The 10428-nt window shown below is 42.0% G+C and overlaps 1 protein-coding gene across 1 annotated transcript in view; it reads right to left on the bottom strand.

Moving 5' to 3' along the window:
- Positions 1 to 10187, bottom strand: part of GATB (glutamyl-tRNA amidotransferase subunit B) — a 49875-nt gene extending 39688 nt beyond the window's left edge. The window contains exons 1-4 of the mRNA XM_063157975.1: positions 9956 to 10187; positions 2516 to 2649; positions 2060 to 2439; positions 23 to 173 (exon numbers count right to left, since the gene is read on the bottom strand). Of these exons, the coding sequence (XP_063014045.1) occupies positions 23 to 173; positions 2060 to 2439; positions 2516 to 2649; positions 9956 to 10187 (897 nt within the window). The remainder of the gene's footprint in view (positions 1 to 22; positions 174 to 2059; positions 2440 to 2515; positions 2650 to 9955) is intronic.
- Positions 10188 to 10428: the final 241 nt, after the last annotated feature.

Here is a 10428-nt window from a genome sequence, read left to right as displayed (position 1 = left end):
ATGAAATTGCAGCTTAACTTACTGGTAAAGTTCCTGGTAAAGAGGCATCAAAGAAAGACACCAAGGAGTTGGGAGGTGCTGCAAACTGGACTTGGGAACCAGAGAAGAGTTTTGAGTTGGAACTGATCTGTGCATGAATTTCCAGACCCACAACTGGTACCCACGGAGCAAGGCTGAAAATGAAAGAGGAGAAGGGAGAAACAATTTAAACACAGATGATGTAACCGTGGAAACTTAGAAACAGAAGAATCAGGAACGCTTAATTTATGGAAAAAAATTAAACTGTAATTGTAAAAAAATTGTAAACAATGTTTCAAATACATCTACACTGTAATAGGAAAAGCTGTGCTGTGATACTGGAGAACAGAGGCTATGGGGAATATATGGCAGCGTTCATTATATGCAAAAAAGAGTATCATAAAAAATGTAATGGTTTAGAACTTTTAACTTTTCCTTACGTGAGAAATCTCAGAGAAATTAATGAGGCACACTTGCATGCTGGATGAACTCTAATTTGGTGCCTTGTGAAAATCCCCAAATCATCATAAATATGAATTACTTCTCAGGTAGTTTGATAAATCTCCAACAGACAGGTGGCATAATAAATTATGTATTCTCTGTCAGATAGACACTTGCATGCTGGGAAAGGTGGCTCTCCAGAGCAGCGTTAGTAGAATATTAGCATAAACATTAGTAATCTGGTAATAGAGAAATCATCATTTCAACTAGAGAGCTACTGTTCTCTGAATGTATTCTGCAGAATAAAGCTTCTCCATATCATCTAAAAAGTAATTGCAATTCTCACATCCATAACCTTTATATGGACAAGAGAAAAAGGTCACCTTTACAGTATGAATTGCTTGACAGTTTCTGTAAGTAATTATCTGGCCTTGTACAAATGAAGTGGCACAAATAATATTTCACTGATGAAATCACATTTCTGTGGCAGAACACTTCAGCAGTATGAGTACCCAGATAGCTATAGGAGACAAGCAAGCTATGGAAAAACATTAAACAAATATATCAAGTACAGTGTTACTTCCAGAGGTGAACATTCTACATTGCCAGGACTTTAGTTCTCCATCTGCCCTCCACCAGCTGAGGACATCCCTACAAACTAGCGATGCAGATGCCACTTCTATTGACGCTTTAGGAAGAAGAATATTACCATGAAAGATTAAGGTTCAGATGTTTAAAGGAGGTAATACATTTTCTTTCATTGAAATAGTATGATCCTTCAGTATTTTCAGCTGATCATACAAATGCTTCGAGGTTTGAGAAATAATATGGGCTTTCTTTTATATTTTGGAGGCAAATTTATTCCATTGTTTCCTGTATTCTTCAGAAATGCCTTTCTGTTATACCATGACATTAAAAATTACACCAGGTTTTGCCTAATCAGTGTGTTGGCTTGCACTCAGAGATAAAGGTACGTGCACCAGTCAGTTCTTCAATCCTACTAACAGCACTGGTGAGGCACCTGCAGCTTCTTGCCGCGTTTGTTCACGGATTATGCTTATCTGTGTCTAAAGAATCAGCAGCACACTGTCTGCACAACTTTCTGGAAGCGATCAGCTGTGCACACCCCCGTGGGACACCAGAGAACCAGAGAACTTGTTCAGCCCGTGACTTTCAGCTGCAGCAGAAACAAAGCGCTCTGCTTCAGGCACACCGCCCGTATCTCACAGTACTCCTCTGGAAGGAAAAGCCTCTTTTGGGCTGGCATAACCCTGGAAACGCGCTCAGGAAAGCCGGAGCAGCGCTCGCCGTGGTTTCCCGGCGCACGGAGCGCTCGGGCAGCCCGAGCTGCGGCTCTCATGGCAGCCCGGCGTGCCGGAGGGTCACGGCCCCGCCCGCGGCAATTCCCGGCCGGCCGCGCTTCGGGGAACGCAGGACAAACGTGCGCTGCCCGCACCAATGCCTCACACCGCTCACACGCCCGGATTTACACCGGGCCCCGCCGCTGTCGCCGCCGCTGCCAAGCCCGCAGCCCCGGACCGGGCTCTAGGGCACAACCAGCTCCACCGGCCCTTCTCCCCGCGCCGTCCCTGCAGCGTACCCGCTCTTCCCCGCCGGCACCGCCCCGCCTCTCGCGTTACAGGCGACAGCCCTCTGCCCGCGGGGGAAAGGGCCGGGCCCGGGCCCCGGCTGCCCCGCGCCGCGCTGCCGCGCCCGGCGCCAGAGCCCGCCGCACCCCCGCGCCGCCACGGCCGCCAGGGCCGCCATTGCCCCGCCAGCGGCTGCCCGGCGCCCGCAGCGCCCCCTGGGAAACGCAGTCCGAGATGGCTGCGCGGAGCGCGGGCTGTGCGGGCGGACTACAACTCCCGTCAGGCCGCTGGCCTGGCGCCGCCCCGCCCCCCCCCCGGCGGGAGCTGGGCCCGCGCGTCCGTCGCTTATCCCGGGAGTGCTGGAGCGAGCCGTGGCGTCGCTGCTTGGCCTCTGTTTAAAACGCGTTAGGGGGCTCAGATCCTTAAAGTGCTTTGAATGTGGTTTTCTTCTGGGCTCACGCTTTTACAAAGCCCGCTGCCGCTTTGTCGGCGGCCGTGTGCAGGCCGTGGGCATCAAATGCTGCAGTGCCACGCGGTGAGCTCGGGAGCTGAACTGCCTGTAGGGCTGCAAGGTTCAGTCCCGGCTGGGCCTGGGGGTGCTCTGCGGGAATAAAGGGCCTTGTCCAGAGCATCTACAAACATCTCTCATGTTTACGTAGCACAAATAACAGAATTAATGGCATTGCATCCCAAACTGCGGGTGTGTGGAGCTTAAACGGGAATGAATGTGAACTGTAGTTGCTAATGTCATCTGTGCATTGTGGCAGCGACTGCCACCACAGGCTGGGCAGTCACACACTGAGTGCCAGTGGCACACTGAGTGCCAGTCACAAACTGAGTGTCAGTCACACACTGAGTGCCAGTCCCAGTCAGTGAGGGTCAGTCACACTCATTGAGGGTCAGTCACACACACTGATTGTCAGTCACACACTGCGAATGTCAGTCACACACTCAGTGTCAGTCACACACTGCGAGTGTTAGTCACACTCAGTGAGTGTCAGTCACAGTGAGGGTCAGTCACACACTGTCAGTCACACTCAGTGAGTGTCAGTCACACACTGTCAGTCACACACTGCGAGTGTCAGTCACACTCTGAGTGTCAGTCACACACTGAGAGTATCAGTCACACACTCAGTGTCAGTCACACAGTGAGTGTCAGTCACACACTCAGTGTCAGTCACACAGTGAGTGTCAGTCACACACTCAGTGTCAGTCACACTCAGTGAGGGTCAGTCACACTCAGTGAGTGTCAGTCACACACTCAGTGTCAGTCACAGTGAGTGTCAGTCACACACTGCGAGTGTCAGTCACACTCTGAGTGTCAGTCACACACTGAGAGTGTCAGTCACACACTGAGAGTGTCAGTCACACTGAGTGTCAGTCACACACTGAGTGTCAGTCACACACACACTCAGGCTGATCGCTTCCAGCAGAGGACAGTGGTGCACACAGGCACTTGGAAGTATCCTGGAACCTTTGCAACCTCTTGTCTTTCCAAGATCCAGTATGAGGTGCTGAATGGTTCTGAATCACGCACAAGATAATTCACACAATTAAATAATTTAAGAAAATGTCTTATAAACAGTGTTTCGTAGCAGTGATTTTCTGGTATGTTTGTATTTTTAACAAATTACCTGGAAGTGCTGTATAAGAAGAACCAGTTGAGAGATCCTTTCATCAGACATTGATGTATAGTTACTTGTACCATATACCTTTTTAAAATTAATTTGTCACATTCCTTTTCTCGGGAAAGATCCTCCCCTTGTACAAGAAAGAGTGACCAAGGTAAAATTCCTTTCCAATTGACAAGAACTGACCAGAGGTAATCTTGTACATGTTCTGGAGATAGAAAGAACATTGGAGTGGCCTTTTTCCTTCTCTCCTGCAGGAAACTTATTCACACCTTAATATAATATAATTCCCTGTGTAGTAGTCTTTGAGCCAATGAAGAACTTTTGGTAATTCTGATTTGAGGAAAACCCCATTTCCGTTTGGATGTAGCAGGGGCCTATGCAATGTCTTGTGGTGAAAAATGCTTTTCAGACTGAAGCTTTAGTGTGTGGTTTTTACTTCTGCAACAGATTTATTCTCTGTACAATTGTCCTCCATAAGCTCTGGATGCAGTTATTTTCTGATACTGTGTAGGAATTGGCAGGTCACTTCAACCCAGCTGTCAGGATAGATTCTAAATATAGCTCCAAAGTGTTTCTACTGGGGTAAAAATTGTAAATTTCAGTTTATTTGACTTTCTTTTAAGTCTGTTCTCCTGATGTAATAGAAGATTTCATAAATAGACGCTAAGAAGTTAAAACCTAATGAATATTAAAGTCATGTCACTTAAAGCCTTACTATGCCTTGATTGCATGGACTTCTGCCCTTTGCACATATTATTTAGAAAGGAGTAGACAGCACAAAAAGGTTGAAATCCATCACAAACAATTTTTGTGGAACTTTTAGCTGTATTAGATGTTGTCTTACAGAGAGAGGAAGACTGGGAAGTGCCATTGTTTGTGATTTAAATGATCTCTGTTATTTTAATTCTGTTCACAGAAAAAAATCCCATTAGAAGAACCTTTGCAGCCTTTTGCCAGTAACCAAGTAGGTAATAAATGAAAACCCAGACATCCATATGCAGGAAGCTGGTCAATCACACGGAATAATTGCCTTTCCCAGCAGCTTACTTTGAGGTGGGAAAGGCTACATATTTGTTCCTTACTGCAGTGTGTCTGTAGATCACGCTGTGGCTTGGAATAGGAAAATAGCACTGCATAAAGATTTGGTGCTATGATAGTTCAGCACTATGTAGACTCATATCTTAGAGAGGGTAGACCCAGGGGACAGTTTGCTCTGAGTCTCTTGTTACTATAGGAATTTAACCAATGTCTGAGAGGAAATTGGAATTTTGCAGAGAGCAAAAACCCAACAGCATATAATTTAAGCCATAAACAAGCAATCTATCCCATTTCTTTGAAAGAAGATCCCTCTGCCTTTTAGTTTCTAGGGTCTGAGCTCTAAAATCTGTTTTCTTGCAGGTGATCCTTAGCACCCATACTTACTCCTTTTGGGGTCTCCTTTTGGAATGGCAGGGAATGGGATATTCAGACTGGAGTGTTTGTTAGATACTTCACAGGCTGCCTGCAGTGTCTTTTTTCAGCATGTGAAATAAGGAACAGTCAGGAATCTCTGCTAGATTTTGAAGCAGAGGTTGTGACTTTTGGAAGAGTAGATCCATAGTCTATCAAAAATTCAGACATTGGCCTGCAGAGAAGAGTAACAAAGCAGATTGCTAAGTCTGGAAGCAAACTATGGTAAGAGATGTTTTCAAACTTTTAGGCCTCTAGGATCACCTCTATACCTTGAAAGACATTTTGTTTTGGTTTTTTTTTCTCTAGGTGTATAAAGAGAGAAATTTTCTTTTTTTTTCCTGCAACTTTGAACTACTAGTTACAATGAACTGTTTCAGTCTGGAATATGGATTCAACTTGTCTATCTACCAGTAATGGGACATGGCAAATACAAAAATGTATTTGTATACTTGATCTTGAGGATTGGGAAAGGATATTTCTATTGACCACAGGAAATTATTTAGGGACCTAGGAGGGGTACCTTGTATGATCTGCTGACCATGTGGGTATGCATACATGGAGTGATAGATTGGGTAATATGAACAGCCTTATGACTTGAGGGTTCTTGTATCAAAGTGCCATCAATTTCCTAATTGGGACATAGTGCCATTTAATTTTATTTACCAAAATTGCTATAACTCATGAGTTGAAAAATAAGGGCCAGACTCAGATAGGAAATAAAACACTACAAGAAATATTAATGCACAAGCAATTTGTATAAACAGTAATGAAAACATGTAAGTTACATATAGGTCCTGATGTAGAAGCTGAATTCACTGTTCCTCAAGGCTGAGGAGAGCCTTGGATCAGCCATGTAATATTTGTGTATTACCACCTTTCTATATTGGTTTCACCTGGTGTGCCTTGCCTGGGAGAGCTGTACTGAGCATTGGCTGCACCTGTGGTTTGAATCAGGTGCTGGCAATCCTGAAAGTTCTCACTTAGGGGCACAGCACAGCCCTTTGTCTTGGGAGCCTGAATTGAAGTGAAGTAGCTCCTGGGCTTCTTTTAGCTGAGGTCTGTGTGAGCTTCAGAGGCAGTGTTTGAGGAAGTCCAGTGCCACTAACCTTGTCTGAGGGTGAGTACTACCCTAATCTTATTCTTTAATAAATTAAGTCCTTGTTTTTCCAGTGTGAAGTTCCATTATTATAGGCATGAGAGGATTTCCTAACATATCAATGCTGTCTTGGTATTGCATCTTGATTAAGTTGTTGGAAAATCTACGTTATGAGCCTGTGTTACCTTTAGTATGATTCCCAGTTGCCTAGGGTTTTGTTTCTTTTAGTTGAAAATCAGTATAATTTACCTACAGGGTGATCACTCTGTTAGATTTGAACCTGCTGTAATGCACAACGTTTTCTAAATGTTTGAGTTGTAATTCTAGAACTATGTCAGGTTTACACTTAGACATAGCTCAGTCTATCAGGAATATGTTATAGTGGTTTGTTTTTGTAGTTTGTTTTTTCAGCAATGGAAATGACATTTGGAAACAGCAGAGGCTAGGCTAAATCATCTGTATTAAAGTCTAATAAACTTATTGTGAGGACTGTTGGTGATTATTATGCAGAAGGAAGTGATTGATAATATTTCAGCGGATCTAAATTTTACTATTATTCTCTCTAATTGTATTGGTATCTGCAAGAAAAACCTTTAAAATGTCTTTCTAACTTTTGATTTTTTTTACTTTGGTCCTTTTAGAACAAGGGAGAATATAGGGAAAAGCATATAGAAGTGAGACTAATTTAATCTTGTATTTAATTTGCATTGCATTTTTATGTAGTGTTCTTCTGCTTATAATTTTCAAAGAGCTTTTATGTCTGAGGCCTGTTGCTTCCTAAATTAAGAGCCGTAACTCTTGTTTTGCAGGCTATGACTTTATATATATATAAAAGTCATGGATCTAACATTGCAGCAGTGTACAGTTTCACATAACTGATACTCTAACAAGAACTTTCATATTCTCAGTTATGAGATTCCAGCTGACAGCCCAGCCTAGGAAAAAATAGACACAAAGATCTATGCTAAATTTGTTAAAGAAGAAAAATTTTAGCTGAACAGTCAAATTGGGAATATGCATCAAAGTGTTTTCCATGACTAGGACATAGTACTAGGAATCAGCAAAGCCTTCAATTATTATTGACTTCTCTGTCATGAATAAAGTGAAGGAATCGTTTGAAGGAGTTGTCAGGCAGCGTAATGCTGGGAGTAAGCTGGCGATAATATCATTTGTTTGGTCTAAAATTAATTTTTTAATCAAAACCAGTCTAAAGATAATCTGAAATGTTAAATTCTGTCAAGCTGCTGCCTATAAGAGAGCAATTTCTTTAAAACATGAGATTACTAGTAGGTTGAAGTCAATCTGAAAAGGTGATATTTAAAAAAATTGTATTCCACAACTTAGCATGATGCTTCCAAGGGCTGCCTTTATTGTTCTTAACACTAAGGATTGATTTTAATTGTCTGAAGCAATAAGGGTGTCAACTAAAACTGTTGTCCAGATGGAACTTTGTGATTTATTACTTCACTAAAAGCACAGCAGAAATGTAAATGAAGGAAAATACTGCAGGTAAGTGTTCCAAAACTTTGAATGAAGTTGCAGGTCCTGAAGTGAGACAGCCCTATCTTTTCCTTTTGCAGGAACACAGACTTCTGTTTTACTTATTTAGGATTCTTTTTACTTCTTTAGGATTGGTTTAGGAGTTAGCTCATTATTTTCAAAACTTTTTGTATATTCCTTGCCTTCAAATGTATACACCTATACATTGTGTTATGTTTAACCCAGGCAGGCTTGAAGAACACCTGATGTTGTCCTGCTGGATATAATGTTTTCACTCTGGAACATTAATTTTTCTTTCTTTAATTGCATAGTTGCACTGCTGTCTTCATCTTCACACAGTGCCTGTGGCATTCAAAGCAAAATCTGGTTTATGTTCTGCTTTTTACTATTAAGGGACAAGAATGTTTATGATGTGTCTTTGGCTTTTTTCCCCTCTGTACTGTATTTATGCCATACCTATGTGCTTGGTAACTTTTCTTACAGTGAAATAAAAAATGTAACCATCACTTCTTCCTGAGAATGAAAAGAGGATGACAGTGCCCTTGAAATTAAACATCCATCTCACAATTTGATGCAGTTTTGGGTTGGTTTTGGGGTTTTTGTTTTTGGTTGGTTTTTTGTTTCCTTGCCTTCAGACTCCTTGCTTTTGCATCCAGATTATGATTTCTCCATGGACCTGGTAAAGATAGTGTGTTAGTCACAGGCATTAACTGGGAGCTTGCAGGTGGAGACAGATTGTGACAAGCTAGAGAAATTAGAGCCTTTGGGTATAAAACAGGCCAGAACACACAGAAGCAGTACAAACATATTTTCTATTTTGTTGTTTGTGTATCTAGTGCCTTAATATACAGTACTGCCAAAAAATTTCAGTCAAGGGTTTCCTTGTGAGTCATTTATTCTGTCCTTGGTCTTTCTGTGGTGCCATCAGTTCATACTGACTGGTGTGAACTGCTGCCCACCAGTAACCACAACTGATGTGAAACAGGCTGATAACTAACCATAGCCTTTTATTTCATTATGAACTTCACCTGGGAGTTTTCCCTTCTGTTGAACGTGACCTGAGTTATCCCTTGCTCATGGGGTAACTTGTCCCATTGAAGATTCCTGGTGTTTTATACATGTTACATCAGAGGTTTTTTTCCAAATTATTATTTGAAAAAAGTATGAATACTTGTGCAGTCTTGTGGACAACAGGCATTTTAAAGTCTTGTTGCAGTGTATAAATTACATTGATAGTAGAATACCTATTTTAGTATTACTTTAAAGGTAAGGAAAATAATTGAGTGCTGGTATTTGGTTTGGTTTTGTTGTTCAAGTGGTTTGGCGGGGGTCAGGAAGTTGGGGCTTGGCATCTTTTGATTTTATGTGAAGTTTGTCCTATATGTAGAGTTGGTTTTTTTGTTTGGGGACGTTTTTTTTGGTGTGGTTTTCCTCTCTCTCTTTTTTTTTTTTTTTTTTTTTTTTTTTTTTTTTTTTTCTTTTTTTATCACCTCAAATTAGATGAGATTAGATTCTTCCATTGTGAAAGTGAAATTTTCTCTATCAAAACTTTTATTAACTGGTCAATCAGTAACAACTTTGGGACTGAAGTGCTTCAGCAAGTGATTTCATCATCTCAGATGAGATGAAATCCTTCCATTATAGAAGTGAAATTCTCTCTGTAGGAACTTCTATAACCAATCAGTCAGTAACTACTTTGGGACTGAAGTGCTTCAGTTTCAGTAGCTGATTAGTAAACTGCAGTCTGAAGCCAGAATGTAAGAGGTGTTGTGTGCTTTGCACATATTGGGGCAATGGCTCATTAAGTTTTAATACACTGGATAATCTTTGAAGTTTGTATTTCCTCTTTGCTTTGTCCAGGATAGCAGCACGTGCAGGGAATGCACAGCAGCACAAGATACTTAGATTGTGTCAAAGGGCTGCTTCTACAGGACTTGTTCAAAGAGAGCTCTGGGGGATTTGAGTAAGAGTTTGGGTGTGACTCCCCAAACCGTTGCTAAAACAAACCCAAAGGAGGTAGCATGTGTTGGATAATTGCAATAACAACTTTGCCAAAGGGACTTTAGAGACCATTCTTCCCAGCTTTGCCATATGTCCTTCTCTTTCCTTTCCAGATGTTAGCATTTATAGGCTGGTAGCATAGCTTTCTCTTTAGAAGTATTTTCTTTCTGCTGATGCTCACAGTAGTGGCCAAAAGTAATGGTAATGGCATAAGAATCCATTGCTGGCTTTTGTTCTAACAATGCTTTTGATCTGTCTTCTGTTGTTTCCTGCTACCGTGTAGATTAAGGCAATGCACGAGGGATGGCACTGGAAGCCTTTTCCATTGGAGTGGTATCTGTAGGAGAAGGGATTCTCTGCCAAGGCACGAGGCAATTCTTGTGTTGTTACTGCATGTGAAGAAGAATCTTTCTGGTGGGGCAGGCCTGCAGTAGCAGCTATATCTGAAGGTTGCATGGCCTCAAAGGCATGCTTTGGATTGTGGCTTCCTGTGTTACTGAGGTGGAAATTCTATGGCACCTTATTTTGAATAGCTGTGCAGCTGCCTTATGCATGGCTGAAAGACATAGATCTGTGTATCAGCACATTCTGTATTTTAACAATTATGATCTCCTGTCTCATGGTACTAGATGGGAACTGTCTCATTCAGGAAGCATTTTATTTACTTCTGTATGGGTTATCCAAAGCTTCCTGTTTC

Source organism: Melospiza melodia, chromosome 5 (genome assembly GCF_035770615.1).
Source record: "Melospiza melodia melodia isolate bMelMel2 chromosome 5, bMelMel2.pri, whole genome shotgun sequence".
NCBI lineage: Eukaryota > Metazoa > Chordata > Aves > Passeriformes > Passerellidae > Melospiza > Melospiza melodia.
The sequence above is the reverse complement of the archived record's forward strand: the minus strand, read 5'-3'. Positions and strand labels throughout refer to the sequence as shown.